Source organism: Artemia franciscana, chromosome 1 (genome assembly GCF_032884065.1).
Source record: "Artemia franciscana chromosome 1, ASM3288406v1, whole genome shotgun sequence".
Taxonomy (NCBI): Eukaryota; Metazoa; Arthropoda; class Branchiopoda; order Anostraca; family Artemiidae; genus Artemia; species Artemia franciscana.
The window spans coordinates 58618744-58635358 of record NC_088863.1 but is presented as its reverse complement, the minus strand read 5'-3'; the positions used below and the strand labels follow the sequence as shown (position 1 = coordinate 58635358).

At 34.6% G+C, this 16615-nt stretch overlaps 1 protein-coding gene across 4 annotated transcripts in view; it reads right to left on the bottom strand.

Annotated features, from left to right (window-relative positions):
* Positions 1–13353: 13353 nt before the first annotated feature.
* Positions 13354–16615, bottom strand: part of LOC136031925 (zinc transporter ZIP13-like) — a 59336-nt gene continuing 56074 nt past the window's right edge. For all 4 annotated transcript variants that reach the window (XM_065711944.1, XM_065711935.1, XM_065711928.1 and 1 more), the window contains one exon: positions 13354–16333. In XM_065711944.1, the coding sequence (XP_065568016.1) occupies positions 16158–16333 (176 nt within the window). In that variant the 3' untranslated portion in view covers positions 13354–16157. The remainder of the gene's footprint in view (positions 16334–16615) is intronic.

The following is a 16615-nucleotide window of genomic DNA, read 5'->3' as shown; positions in this document are numbered from 1 at the left end:
GCGGCCAGACAGACATATAGACATAAAACACATAAAATTTATTTTTATGATTTTCTCTTTTATTTTTCAGTTTTTTCCTGTTTTTTCTTTTTTAAATTTTTAGTTTTTCAGTTTTTTTTATTATTTTTTTTTCTATTTAGTTTTTTTTTGTAGTGTTTACCTTTTTTTTAGTTTTTTCAGTTTTTTTAGTTTTTAGTTTTTTCTTTTTAGTTTTTTTTGTAGTTTTTACCAAGCCAAGGTTCGAACCAGCAACCTCTCAGACCTAGAAACTGGAACATAACGCGTTACCAGCTCAGCTACTTCGGGCTTGAATACATTTGTTTTTGAATTGGTATATGATGAAATAATTCAGACTTCATATGCGGACAAACAGACAGACAGACATAACACACATACAACTTATTTATATATATATATATATATCTTCTATATATATAAAAATAAGTTGTCTGTCTGTCTGTGGATCAGGTGACGTCATGTTTCTGTGTCGGCTGACGTCATGAAATTAGTTGTCAGGTGACGTCATGTTTCTGTGTCGGCTGACGTCATGAAATTAGTTGTCGTCATTTTTGCTTTGACGGTGACGTCATTCAAGATATTTAAGATATATGTTCACGTAGAAATCTATTAATGTTTAAGTTTACAGTGACTGATGAACTTACCAGGGCAAAAGCCGATGAAGATACTCAAAGAGTCTATGCCAAAAAACTTGCTGCTGATAGAGAAAGTCAGAAAAGAAAGCGTGCCGAGGAACTACCAGAGCAACGCGAAAGCAGACTTGCTGCTAAAAGAGAAAGTGAAAAAAGAAGGCGTGCCGAGGAATCAAAAGAACAGCAGGGAAACAGGCTTGAGGTTGATAAAGAAAGAAAGAACAGAAAGCGTGCCGAGGAATCAAAAGAACAGCAAGGAAACAGGCTTGAGGCTGATAGAGAAAGAAAGAACAGAAAGCGTGCCGAGGAACTACCAGAGCAACGCGGAAGCAGGCTTGCTGCTGATAGAGAAAGTAAGAAAAGAAAGCGTGCCGAGGAATCAGAGCAACCTGAAAGTTATCGCCTGGCATTCAGGTACAACCCAGTCGATGATTATAGCTTGAGTAGATGTGTTCAAATCGGGACAATGTCTAAAATTTGTCCCTATTGCAAGGCCTTGAAATTCAATGGTAAAACAATGGGAATGTGTTGCGCCTCAGGAAAAGTTAAACTTTCTCTATTGGCTGCACCACCAGAGCCATTGAAGACTTTCCTTACTGGAACTACGTCAGAATCTAAGCGTTTTTTGTCAAAAATCAGAAAATACAACTCATGTTTCCAAATGACGTCGTTTGGAGCCCAAATCGAAAATCCAGATCAATTTATGTCTACTTTCAAAGTAAAAGGGCAAATTTTTCATAAAGCAGGGTCCCTTCTACCATTCTCAGGTGAGAATCATAAATTTTTACAATTGTACTTCATCAGTGATAGAAATTCTGAATTGAATGCACGTTGCCAAATTTCTCCCAACGTTGAAAGGACAATCGTTTCCCAATTGCAACATCTTTTCCACGAAAATAATAATTTAGTGCGTCTGTTCAAAACAGCCATCGATTTGATGCCTACTGATACGCATAAAATTGTTATTTCACGCCTCCTGGCCAACATGTGCGTAGATACAATGCTCCAACTATCGACGAAGTGGCAATCGTTATGGTCGGTGATCAGTTTTTACCTCGAGATATTATTCTTCATAAGCGAAACGCTCAGTTGTTAAGAATTGCTGAAACTCATCGATGCTACGATGCCCTACAATATCCTATCATTTTTTGGGATGGAGCCGACGGCTATCACTTTAGTATTAAATTGATGAATCCAGCCAGTAACAAAGAAATGAATAAGAAATGCAGTGCAATGCATTATTATTCCTATAGACTAATGATTCGGCAGGATGAAGAAAATTATATTTTAAAATGCCGTGAATTGTTTCACCAATTCGTCGTGGATATGTATGCTAAAATTGAATCAGAACGTTTGCTATATATCCGCCTGAATCAGACCAAGCTCCGCTCTGAACAATACATTCATTTGCGAGATGCAGTTATAAATGACTTTAATACCACAAACGTTGGAAGATTAACAATTTTACCTTCGTCATATGCTGGCAGTCCCCGTCATATGCATGAATATGCTCAAGATGCTATTGCGTATGTTCGTCTCTATGGTCGTCCAGATAGACGTCACTCGATAGACCCACAAACAACTTATTTTTAAATAGATAGAAGATATATATATCGATCTATATATATAAAAATAAGTTGTTTGTTGGTTATGTCTGTCGACAGCTAGTATATAGGCTATATATATATATATATATATATATATATATATATATATATATATATATATATATATATATATATATATATGTATACATAGAATAAATACTTGAAGTAGTACTTGAAGTAATACTTAAGCACAATTTTGGCAAGTACTTGATGTTTGATACTTAAGTAAGAATTTGGAAAGTACTTATTACTTGATATTTTAGTAAAAAAAACAATGAATACTTCATACTTTATACTTAAGTAAAAATTTGGAGTACTTGTTGCAGCACTGATAGGGGGTATGTTTTTTTTAAAAGAGGATAGTATTAAACTACTTTTGGGTATGCTTAGGTTGAGTTTAACATTGACAAGACCATTCTTTAAGTTGTTAATGAGTGAGTCAAGGTTAACGTCCGGAAGTATTAGAGATTTGACGAAGGCTAAGTAATTTCAAATCATCCGCAAATTTAAAACCGTTGTCAAAACTTGGTAAAACATTATTGAAAACAATTAAAATTGTCAAAGATCCTTATTTGAGGTGTGTCACAGGAAATCGAGGTAAAACCTGATGAATCTCCATTAGGGAGGACTACATACTGCTCACGACTTGACAAAAGTAGCTACCATACGTAAAGTAAAGTCTCTGGCACCCAAAGCCCTTGCATTATCAATAGCTGTCTAAAGATCCAAGATATCAAAATCTTTGCTAATATAAGCAAAAACAGCCTCAACATAAGTACTATTTAACTTACAATGCTTGAAAACAACGTCATAAGTATAAATTAAGCAAGACGTGGTGCTATGATTCACTCTAAAGCCAAACTGATTTGGGTTGATTTTATCTTGAATATCATCAAAGGGAAAATTGTGAAAGAAATACTTTGGAAAATATTAGAGAAAATAGAGGTTTTCATGCCAATAACGTAATTTCAAGAATAATAACGTATCATTCTTGAAATTCTTGGGAACCTGGCAAGAAATTCTCGGAAAACCAGGATGCAATTTCTTGGGATGTGTCAAAAAAGATGTTAGCAAATCCAATAATGCATCGCAGTATGGTCAGCAACAGTATCTTTTCCTCAAAAGACCAGATATGAGGGCTGTCACAGGATGCATTCTATTGTTTCACTGACAAAATAAATAATAATGAAATGTGGGACAAGTCCCAGAAAATTCTGTAAAAAAATTGTATTGGAAAAAATTGAAAAACTTCGAAGTTCAAAAAATTGGGGGGAGGCATTGGGTACCTGGTAGGGACATGAAACCCTGGAGCGGAACTCGGGGGCCCAAACTCATGCTCAAGTCCCAATAATGAAAAACTGATGTGCTCAGGACCATTAAATAATAAAATGAATACCCGGCCAGTTGTTGTCATAACAGTTTTTAGAGATCAAAAAAGATTTATTTACCATCAAAAATAATTTGTCTGTCCAGCAAGCATCTCAAATTACTGTGGCATTAAAATTCATTGGAGTAATGTCAAAAAATCGTACCTGAAAACGAATCACTGATAGAACTTAGCAACGATCTAATTGATAAGTCAACTACGCAAATAACTTGCTACGGTATTGTGACGCTTAACATCAGCTGACCAGTGTCCTGGCTTTTTGGATCAGTTGAGCAACGTGATGTTCTTTTACAATAGGAAATCACGGGTCTCACGTTTGATTCATACATCAGAATTTCAAGAGTTTCTTAGAATGATAACATATCATTCTTGAAATTTTTGGGAACATGGCAAAAAATTCTCGGAAACCAGGATGCATTTTCTTGGAATGTGTCAAAAAAGATGTTAGTAACTCCAATAATACATCGGAGGATGGGTGGCAACAGTATCTTTGTCTCAAAAGACCAGATGTGAGGACTGTCACAGGATGTATTCTATTGTTTCGCTCACAACATAAATAATTACAAAGTAAAGGACAAGTCCCCAAAAAAATTCTGTAAACAAATTGTATTGAAAAAAGTTGAAACATTTCAAAGTTTAAAAAAATGGGGGCAGACATTGGGGCCCTCGTAAAGGGACATGTATCCCTGGAGGAGAACTCGGAGACCCAAACTCATGCTTAAGTCCCCGTAATGAGAAACTGGTGTGCCCAAGACCATCACATTATGAAATGAGTACCAAGCCGGTTGTAGTCATCACAATTTCTGGAGATCCAAACAAGATTTATTTACCATCAAAAGAATATGTCTGTCCAGCAAGTATCTAAAGTTGCTGTGGTATGCAAATTCATTGGAGTGATGCCAAAAATGGTACCTGGAAACCAATCACTAATAAAACTTGGCGACAATCTAATTGATAAATCAATTACACAAATAACTTGTTACGATATTGTGACGCTTAACATCAGCTGCTCAGTGTCCCAAAAACAATATATTGATTGCTTGGAATGTCTTTCCAAGAGCATAACATCGTCAATGACTTGTAGGTAAAGTCGAGCAACACGATGTTCTTTTACCATTTGAAATCATGGGTCTCGCGTTCGATTCATACATCAGACATAAATTTCATAAAATCAATTGAAAACTGCTTAGAGCCTCAATAATGTGTCGTTAGAAAAGAAAACCTGTCACCATCTATAACTGTAGTTAACAATACCACCATCTATGACTTTGGTCATGCAGATGGCAGCATTAAGGGAATCGCCTTTAAGCCTTCTTCATGATCTTAGGCCACCAAGAAAGAAAAGAGTAGGAGGTACCTGTGCACTTCAATTGTATACAGGGATACTACTCACATTAAGGATTTGGAAAACATGATTTAGATGAAATCTTATTCGCCTTTAATTTTCAAATGGCCAAACTGAGTTCAACCATAGACAACTTGAAAAACAAAGAGGAAAATATGCAACAAATAGAATGTATAGCAGCATAAAACCTTTTTCAATACGGGCAAACGGTGTTTAATTTTAAAAAGATAAAAAATATCCCAAAAGTGACTGCTGGAACTGACTTGAATATCAGCATCAAGGTTGAAATAATTCTGAGGACATTATTAACATTTCGTGATTCGCAAGCAGCAAAACTGAACAAGTTGATCTCGGACATGGAATGTGTTAAGAACGACATAAGCTTGGAAGAAGAAAATGATACCCAAGAAAAGCAGAATAATGATGAAGTCTTTAAAAAGAATGGTAGAAACTCAAAGATGAAAAAAAATTGAACTGGACCGAAGGTTACAATTTCTACGATAATTTCACCAAAAATGAGGCTCAAAAAGATGGTTTGTATTGAAGCGAAAATAAAAGTGAGCCCATGGAGGAGAAAAAGCGAGCCGGGATAGAGAAACACCCTCAAATAATTGGTTGGAGCATGGTACAAAGCTGAGTTCAAGGAAAGAGCTTCCTTTTAGTGTTGAAAGAGGATGAGAACGGCATCACCTCAAATTAAAAAAATAAACATAGAATAAATATTTCAGGAAAACGTGAAATAATTCTGTCCAAGGTTCGTCATCAGATAGTTGGTGGAGGCGCGGTTGAACCCTAGCTCAGAAATAGATGCTCCTTTGAGTGATAAAAAAGGTGCCAGAGCCAAGAGTCTAGATGCAAAATAAACAGGGAAAGATAGATGATGTCACAAAAAAAGACACTTTAATGGGAAACTTTAATGCAATAACTTTAAAGTTATTGCAAATAGGCAGCAAAAGAGGGCCGGAAGGAAACAAACGTTTCAAAAGAGTTTTTTCAAAACTTTCAGCAAACACGTGATGGTGTGATGACGTGAGCTGGTTTCCGGAACAAAGTTCTGTTAGATGAATTAGTTTGAATTAAATTTTCTGTTATTTTGTTTCTGTTGAAGTGGTTTTAAAAAATATATAAAAAACCCGAATGTTGTATATTATACAAATAATGAGTGGTTGAAACAGCAAGACTCATAAGAGTTAGAAGGTCAGATGTCAGATATTTGAAAGAACCAAGCTTCTCGGTATAACTTAAGTCAGTTCGTCGGTGCTTAGGTTGGACCCTTTATAAGTGGTGTCAATTGGAACAAAATTAGTAGAGAACACAAAAATTTTCAAAATTAGGGGGTGGGTAAATTTGTTGTTTTTCCAGGTTTTTCAGTGAAAATATCAGAAAAAAACTTTTTAAATGAAAACACCGAAAAGAAGTATTTTTCGAAATCTATGGGGAGAGGAGGTAAAAAAAATCTTGGAGAGTGGTAACACCCTCTTTCTTCACTGACAAATTGATGCCATTGACTAGCTTTATATCAGGGCGATATCAATCGTTTGAGGCAAAACATTCAACGGGGCTAAAAGTCCCTCGTACTTCAACTATTTATGGTAATGCGAGATGACAACAGAGTGTCAGAAATTGAATTAGCTCTACTGCTATAGATTGATGATAGGATGACTATGATGATATGTAAGCAGGATTTCTCTTTCAGGAATAAAGACAGAGGAAAGTAAACAGTTCAAGATAGGGATGATACGTTTTTAATGACAGTGAATAGATATAAAATTATTTAACTGGTATTTCGAACACATTTACAGTGTTCATCATCAGCAGTAAAACTAAAAGACATGAATAAAAATAAACAAAATTTATACCCTATAAACTAATTACATATAGTTTAGAGCTCTTATTTTTTTCAATGCAACAGCCGAGGCAAATCTCTTTGACCTTTTCTGTTCCGGTTCATCAGAATTATCTGACATATTACGTGGACAGAGGTCATAGCTCTTAGGTGAGGTGATATTTACTTTATTTGACCTCAGTAAATTATCATAAATTGAGTTCAATCCAAATTCACCAGTATCTCTGTTTATGGAATTATTCTTGAAGAGAATAAAAAAAAAAAAAAAAAAAAAAAATTCTATTCAAGAATATTTGCCTCAAAGAGATTTGCCTCGGCTGTTGCATTGAAAAAAATAAGAGCAATAAACTATATGTAATTAGTTTATAGGGTATAAATTTTGTTTATTTTTATTCATGTCTTTTAGTTTTACTGCTGATGATGAACACTGTATATGTGTTCGAAATATCCAGTTAAATAATTTTATATCTATTCACTGTCCTTAAAAAGGTATCATCCCTATTTTGAACTGTTTGACTTTCGTCATGGAAAGGCAGTGTGGTCTTCGAAGTTATCAAAGACAGAGGAAGGAGCTTATTGTAGAATGGAAACGCCAAACCATTTTGCAATACCAGATGCAGCTCCAACCTTTTATACCCAGCTTATTTTTGGCAGAGCGATTAGTCTCATTTTAATTTTTTCATTACGGAAGAAAAGGCCAGAGGCAAATATAATACAACTTAAGCTGGATTATCGGACTCCTTTATGATCTCGGTAGAGAATATTGTGAAAGTCCTGGAAACAATACAGTCCATTGATGAGAACAGTGAGGTGTTTAAGCATAATGTTGGACTAATTAATACAACTTGTTGTTTCTGCAGTGATCGATGTTTGACAGAAAATAAAAATAATTGAGGGAAAATCAAGTGAAATCGGTGAACATTGAAATTGCAATTGCTAGTTTTGAAGAATATTTTAGTGGACAAATGGGAGCTGCTGAATGTGAAGATAAGATGGATTAAGCGGTCAGTCAATCGTCCTGTTTGGGAAAACAGCGATAAGACGCACAACTTATTATTCTGGATTCTGAATAAGTTACCTATTACGGATACTGAGTTTCTAATTTCGGACGTTTTGTGAATGGATTGTCATTCGATACCAAAACTCGGTCATATGTTATTGTTACTCACAGCTTGAAAAGGTGGCTGAACTCCTGTCGATTTTTATTTTAAGCAAAAAAAAAAGAGAGAAAAAAAGAAAAGAGCTTTCTGTGTCAAAGTTTATTTTAAAGTTGATGATGCTAAATCACGTTTGGGCAAGGCCCTCCTTGGTATCTGGTGGTAAAATGAGTTGAATAATGGGTAACCCCAAACTTACCCCCTTATCTTTACGAAGTAAAACAATACTCCAACTATGGTGTCTTGGTATGCTGCAGAGGATGTGCTGATATTATAATTTGTGCTTCTGCTCATTATGTTATGAATAATAATCATAAAATAATATTTTGTTTTTGTCTTATTATTTAAGGTTTCATGTGAAATTATCTACCTTGGTTTGTGTGAGTTTCAAAACTTGGAGGCCGTTATGTTAGGTGCATGACATATAAAAGGAGCACTGGCAATATTTTTGTAGCCGCTGATTTTTTGACTGGTTTTCTAAGCTAGAATTTCTGAAGTGGAATAATGTGGTGTCATAACTTTGATTTTCTAAAGAGCAATAAATCGGTGCTCTAAATTAGAATTTCTTCCTTATCACTAAACGCATTATACGCGACTTCAACTAAAAATGATTCAACATATTAAATTGCGAAACCGATAGTATTATCCAATGAGCCCATATCACAAACACCTTTTAGGTTAGCTGCAAAGGCGGACAAGGAGCAAAAAGCTAAGGGGGCATTTTGGTTTGGAGATTCTACCTATGGCCCACCTTATAGAAGGAATGTTTTTTTTTAAGTTGAATCAGAAAGGGCGTTCAACAATGAGAGAAAATTTCTCTCCGGGTCATTCACGGATTATAAATACCGGCCCACAAATATAAAAGACTGGCCAGAAGGGGCACAAAACCGACCAGCCCAGAGGTAAATTCTCCGCTTGCCCTCCCCCTCTCAGCCCAGTCTACCTCTGGTTAGCTGCCATTAAAGCAAGAATCACATTAAAAACCAGTTCTCATTTGTTTTTATCTGAATGAACTGCCTTGTTTCGTGTTTGTTTTTCAGTCCTGGTTGGACTTCCTTGAAGTTATGATGCTGGGACTGTTTTAATTTTGATTTTCCTTTTTAGTCTTAATGGTCGTGTGTTTTTGTAAGTCTTATTTTATATCTATATGTGATTTACTCTCAGTGGCTCTTAGATACAGAGCTGAAATAATCATTTATAAAAATATTCACTATCTTGGAATAATTCCTTATATTTACTGATTTATCCTGAAATGTAATGGCTGTGTGTGATTATAATGACAATTACCGCTGTACTAGTCGTCTTAAAAACCAGGAAGCTTCAAACGGAGTTTTTGGACGTTTGTCTACGGAGCGCCTTCATTGGAGTAATGATCCTGGGATAGCTGGTCCGAATTATTTGCTTGAAGGTAGGACCCAATCTTAGCATGGAAATGGTGATCCGGGAGGCTTCATAGATTTCCACCGTAATAGCCAAGGCTATAAATTCTTCTTTTAATTTCTTAAATCAGATACGTGAATTTCCCATCTCTTCAGTCTTGCTGACAATTGGCTAAATGACCACAGCTCAGCTAAATGGGGACTGAGTTGAATGAGGTTTGAGCTGAATACGGTTTAGTTGCATGGACAAAGTTTTGAGCAAGGAATGAGTTAAATAAGGGTTGAGTCACAGGAAGGTTCAGTTGCACGAGGGCTCAATTAAAGTTGCACGAGGTTTCGGTTGAATTACACGGAGGTTCAGTAGCACGAGGGTTCAGTTGCACCTGGGGCTAGGTTTACGAGGATTCAGTAGCAAGGGGTTCAGTTTCACGAGAGTTAGGTTGCAGTGGAAGCCATAAAAAGTGTTGTGTTACAATATTTTTCACTAATATAAAAGAAGCCTAGAGGACGACCCAAAGGTACATACCAAGTTAATGGCCTTTTAAGCTTTCTTCAGATGAACAAACATAAAATTTTGAATAAGAAAATTTAAATATCACGACCCGGGCATCAGGATTTTAGAAATGTCTTGGTGGGACATGGCCCAAAATCGGTTGAGAACCACTGGTTTAGGGTGTTAAGTTCAAAATTTTCGGATAGGCTAAGGGGGATGTTTGAAATAGGCAAAATGTACATACTACTGCAAATGCTAATACTACTACTACAAATGCAACTGCTACAACTACTGCCACGACGATTACTACTGAAGCTGAAGGTATTATAATAAAAACTTCAGGGGAAGTTGAAGAGAACAGAGAACTAAAGTGAAAAACACTATCTGGATCCAAGTTATTAAAAGGCCGCAACAGTAATATATCAGGAACTCCTTAGAGTGCTACTAGTATGGCTAATGATATTAAGGAGACATTTTCAGATAACGTTGGGGGAGGGGGCATGTTAAATTAAATTAAAACACAATGTATGCCCGTAGGCTGTCAAATGCCCGTATTAGCAATACATCGAGAACAGCTTGAAACTATCAGAGCATGCTGAGGGGTATATGGAGCTAATAAAAAAACACTAGGATCATACTATCAATATTAGTAGAAGTACTGCTACTTTACTTTTAGGGACTGGTGAGGGAGGTGTTGGGATAAGTAAAAAAATAGTATAACTCCATTTACGTTGTCAAAATAGCGTACATACAATATTCTGGGAATGGTATTATGTTTAATTTTTCAGGAAAACTTGACGATGTATAAAATAAATTACACAGCCCTCTGATATATATATATATATATATATATATATATATATATATATATATATATATATATATATATATATATATATATATATATATATACACTCTTAGGTTAATAATTGAGAAGTCCCTTCGTTGTCAAACACCTTTGGTCCTTAGTTTTATCGATTATGAGCAAGCTTTCGATTCTGTTGATAGAACAGCGTTAACAAAGGTCTTATCGTTATATGGTATACCAGAAAAATACATTAAAGTGATTTGCGCTATGTACGAGAATAATACTGCTGCGGTTAAGGTAGGAAATGAGGTTAGCAACTGGTTTTGTATTAAATCAGGAGTTAAGCAGGGTTGTGTTCTATCCCCCTTTATATGGATCATTTTGATGGACTTCGTCTTAAGGAGCACAGGAAAGGCAATTGGAGACCATGGAATCAAATGGGGAGGAAGAACGCTCCTGGACTTAGATTATGCTGATGATTTAAGCATATTAGATGAAAGTGTGAGCAAAATGAATGAATTTTTAGAGGTTTTACGAGTTCAGGGTGCTAAAATAGGCTTGAAAATTAATGTTAAGAAGACTAAGTCACTAAGGTTAGGAATAAGTGAAGATGAACAGGTGACCTTAGGTAACGAAAAGATTGATCAGGTTGGGAGCTTCAGTTACCTTGGTAGTATTATTAGTAAAGATGGTGGGAGCAGTGAAGATGTTAAAAGTAGAATAGCTAAAGCTCAGGGTGTTTTTTCACAGTTAAAAAAAGTTTGGAAGAATAGAAAGATAAGCCTACAAACCAAGATTAGAATATTGGAAGCTACAGTGATGACAGTGGTCAAATATGGCTCTGAAGCATGGACACTCCGAAAAGCAGATGAAAATTTACTAGATGTTTTCCAGAGAAATTGCCTACGGATTGTTCTGGGTACCCGGCTGACTGACCGTATTTCAAACAGTAGGTTGTACGAAAAGTGTGGTTCAATCCCGCTTTCTGGGGCTATAATGAAAGAAAGGTTGAGATGGCTAGGCCACGTTCTACGGATGAAGGATGACAGATTACCGAAGATTGTCCTTTTTGGCCAACCGTCTGGGGCTACACGGAAAGCAGGTCGTCCTTGTCTGGGTTGGGAGGATGTCATAAATAAGGATTTAAAGGAAATGGGAACTTCCTGGGAGGGTGTAAAGAGGGAGGCTTTAAATAGATTAGGTTGGAGGAGGAGCGTGCGTAGCTGTGTTGGCCTCAGGCGGTTTGGTGCTGCAGTGAGTTATTAGTAGTAGTAGTATATATATATATATATATATATATATATATATATATATATATATATATATATATATATATATATATATATAAATTGTTGAAAAAGTCTCTCCAGCATACAACTAGTGAGCCAAACTATGTTTTTTTTTGAAATAACCAAAAAAATTAAAAATATTCTTTTGTTTTCCAATGATAAAGCCTGTCAATAAAAAAGAGCAGAAATTAATTTGAAAAACATTTTCGCTAAATAAGTTGTTCAAAGAAAAACAAAGAGGTACATTAAACCAAGAATGATCTGTAATAAAATCAAATAATTTTCCAAGCATAAAACTACCAAAAAATAGCCGTCATTATATAAATTACACCAAAAAACGAAAGAAAATCACTATAAATAACGGAGTCAAAATAAAAAAGAGCCAAACTCAGATGATTGAGGCTGAACACAAGAACATAATTTGCAGTTTAATGAAAACAAAATACATTTTAAACGTTTTCAGCTTTTTAACTTTAATAAATCCATAATATTTAAGACTTTAAGTAATAAATATAAGTATATGTAGCCTAGATTAAGCTGTCAATCCAACTCCTTTTGTTTCGTTGAATAATCTTGGCATGATGTTTTTTTGCGAAATTATGAGATATGGGAAAATTCAGCTTGAAATAAGAATAGTTTCCAGTAAAGTGCAAATTATACTCTGGTCTTTAGATAGCATGAGGGACGTCATTAATACTCATCGTAGTACCTGCTCATTTTGTATTTAACTTGGTTATTTTATGTAATTTCTGTTTGTTTTCTGTTTCATTTATTTATTAATAGTAATTTGTTTTAGTTTTATGGCGGGAAACTTTATTCTTGACTTTGTTTCTGCTCTCGTTTGGTTGAAGTAGCTCTTCGCTTTTCTTTTAAAAATAAATTTCATGGAAAGTCTTTTTTTTTAAATTAATCGGCATAAAAATTCGATTCTTTTGGTGTATCTAAAATTCAGTTTTTTAAGGATTTTGTTTACTATTGAGCCAAGTCACTCCTTGCTTACAGTTCGTTACCATGAGGTGTTCGATACTCTTAGCATCATCCATTTGTATGGTTCATCCCTTAACTTTTCTTGGACTTGCGGTCCATCAAGATTATTTTGTTACTGTATACACTATGAACAATCTGAGAGGTCAGGCGTTTGAGCGATAAAACTAAATTACAACTAAATCAAACTATTATAGACGCTAACTTGATCTTATTCTCTGCTCATAGCTTTGCTCTTAGGCTGTTAGTCAGTTCGACTGTATTTGTTTTCACTTCATTGGCTTTGTTTGATTTTTTTAGTTTTTTCTTTTGCTTTCTTTTTGAATTCGTAGAAGAAAATTTTTTTCCCTCAGACAGAACTTTTTCTTACCATTGCTAACAACTAAGCCAAAACTAGAGAACGCAGACTTCCTTAAATTGCTTAGGTTTATTTCGGATAGCAAAAGTAATACACTCCATGACAAAATTAAAAATGGAGGCAGTTAAGAGGCACAATGAATTAAGTAGCACGTTGTTCTTTATCGAAATTGATTCACAGCCTACATTTGCTTAAATACCATGGTAGAACACAGAATAAAAGCAGAAAAACCTTACTCAACCTTACTTCAAAAATTTTACGAAGCCTCTTTACGATCGATTCTAGAGCCTTCAGCTTGGCAAAAGCGACTAAAGAGAGTTTACCCAAAATTCTCGCGAAAAAAAGGGGAAGAAAATCCTTGAAAAAAAATAATGTATTCAAAATTTTGGACAGGTTGATTCAGACCATCTTCAATTTCTGAGGGACAGAGGAAAAATTTTGGCATTGATATTTATGCATTAAACCAGACGAATACACAGAGATTTATTGTTGCAGGTTTCTGGAGAGGCGGGAATAATTGCAAAAAAATTGATAGTTGGAATAAATATTTTTAGGGAGGAAAGAGCGGCTGGCCAGGCCCCCCTGCCAATGTGCCTCTAAGAGACAGTTTACATACAATTTTCTTTCTTATCATCCCGAGAAAAACATTTCAAAACATTCCACTTTAAAAAAAAAGGCAAGGTTACGTTTTTTGTAAACATGTAATTTCGCAACATTCTGTTGCAGCAAGTTGCACCTTATTCTTTGCAGTTGAAACTTCAAAATTACCCTGAAAGATCCTTATATTTTTATAATTCGATTTATTAATCTCGGCCGATCCTTCACCGGGCCCAAATTGTGATAATACTAAGTTACTTATACTGTCCTATTGAACAGTCTGGATCTGCGTCATAAAATGAAAATTTTCCTTTTTTGATTTATTTTCGCAACCTTTTAAACGTATTTTTAAATCTAAAACCAATGACGAACAAATAACTAAAATTTGGGATGGACAAGGCTGGATTTCACTTCTCTAAGGACAGAAAAACATAGCACCGGAGAAATATAATATACCAAATTCTTGCAGAGGGATATAAAACCTTTAAGAAAAATATTAAAAAAAGTATTTAAACAGAAAGAAGATGAAAAAAGAAAGAAAAATGCAATTTAAAATTGAAACTAAAGAGGGTTTCAACCAAAACCTTCTGATGCAACTGATTTTAAGAAAATGCGATTAAGAATAAACCGAGCCAATTAAATTAAAAGAGAAAATCCAGCCATATTTGAAAGCATTAAACTGTTATGCCCAACAACTTATTCTTTGCGTAGTACGACACGCAACATCTGATTAAAACATATCTACGAACTTCAGACGAGAAAAATGTTCAGATATTTGCTATTGCCCTGGGATATCGTGCCAAGGCAAGATATCATAAGGAACTAACTTGATTTAAAAATTGAATTGCCAAAAAAATAATCTGCAATATAGAAGATTATATTATCTAAAATGAATTCACGAGACATATTTAAAACATACAAAAAAAGACAGGGAGGATGAGAACTCGACCTTGGGAGGAAGGAATTCGGCTTTGTTTAAACTAATACAAATATCTTGAAGTTCTCAAATTATGAGAGTGATAGTACTTTACATAAGTGTTTTGATTTCAAGAATAAACAAAATTTAGAAATCTGCATTTTTTCCAGTGACTATTTAATTTTGACTAGTCCTTCAAGTTATTTTGCGTGATGTACCTTATTAATGCAAATATTAAAAATTATGACTAACTGATTTTTTCAAGTATTTTGGCTGACTATACATTTATATGCAGAACTATTCACAAATTCCTAAATCACTTTATAGCTACTAAAACTAAACTGCTCCTAATGGATATCACACAAGAAACAGCGTACACGTTTCAACAAGAAAGAAAAGTTAAAAAAATAAAATAAATAAAATTCCCAACATTGGTCAAAAACAACTTACAATATACAGTATAAGCAAGCAATATCAACTCCGAAAGTAAAAAACAACTGAACAAAAATACTAGTTGAAAAATATATTCGAAACAATGTAAAAAATGGTTCGTACAATAGTTTTTGTGCAATAAAAATACTTCCTAAAGTATGCGTTTTATTAAATACAAGTTAAAATCCTTTTCTTCATATGCTATTTACATCATTTTTTTGTAGGGTAATGAAAGTCAATTTCAACAAAGATTTTGCAATTCCAATTTTAGCTTTTGTTTAACATATATTTTCAAATTATAATATGAATTTTAAAATGTTATTGCTTCCTCTAGCAATAGAAGGCTGAAAAAGAAATTTAATATCCAAAAACATGCTAAACTTGAAAAAAGAATTGAGGTTACATTGACAAGTAGATGCATTATTCCAAACTCTGCTGATCTCCTAAGGACTGAAGAAGGTTCCCATGTAAAATGGGGCACATAATTTGTGCTATTGGAGTACTTTTGTGAACTCTGCTGATGTCCTAATGGCTAAAGAAGGTGACCTAAGATCAGTGTTCTCGAGCAGGGCACAGAATTTGTGCTATTTGCGCGCCTCTGTGAGGTGGCTGCGCATTGAACTCAGCAAATTAGCGCATTTCTAAGAGAAATTTGTTTGAAAAATTGTGCTTTGACACATCATCGGTGAGAAAATTACTGATAACAGCACATTTTCGCTTAAACGATTATGCTATCTCTTATCAGGCATCTGGTAACACTATCTACTTGAAAATAAGTACCATGTTAATATCAATTAAAACAATTCTTAATTAAGTGTCAGTATTCGTGTTTTGTCGAGATTTCTTTACTTTACCCTATTTCTTTTTATTGATAATGCGTGACTTAAAAATACTTTAAACTGAATTATACTATTCTACAAAATAGGACACAGCTGCCATCACACTTAAACCTGAAATAAAACTAGATACGTCTGAGATAAGAGTGTTAGGATGAATCGTTTCAATCAATTCTGGCAGAACGTTAAATAAAGCTATGTTCAAAAATCCACCAGCTGTAAACGGCAGAATCCAAGCTGTTCTTTCGCCTGAAAAAAATTGATACACGTAAGACAAATTTCAAAGATAAAGTTCAGGTACTCAGGTATAAAAAAGTCATAAAAACTGCAGCTATAAGGATGAAATATTAAATATCAGCAACGGAGCCAAGTGCATTCTACTTTGCGGGAATGATTCTTAACATCCTTAAGTAGTTTACACTCACCTCACGAGATACTTTGTATTTGAAATATTTGCTTAAAAAAAGAAAGGTTAAACAGAATAATAAAAAAAAAAACGGTCAGCTAGACCTTTTCTTTGCTTAAAGAAAA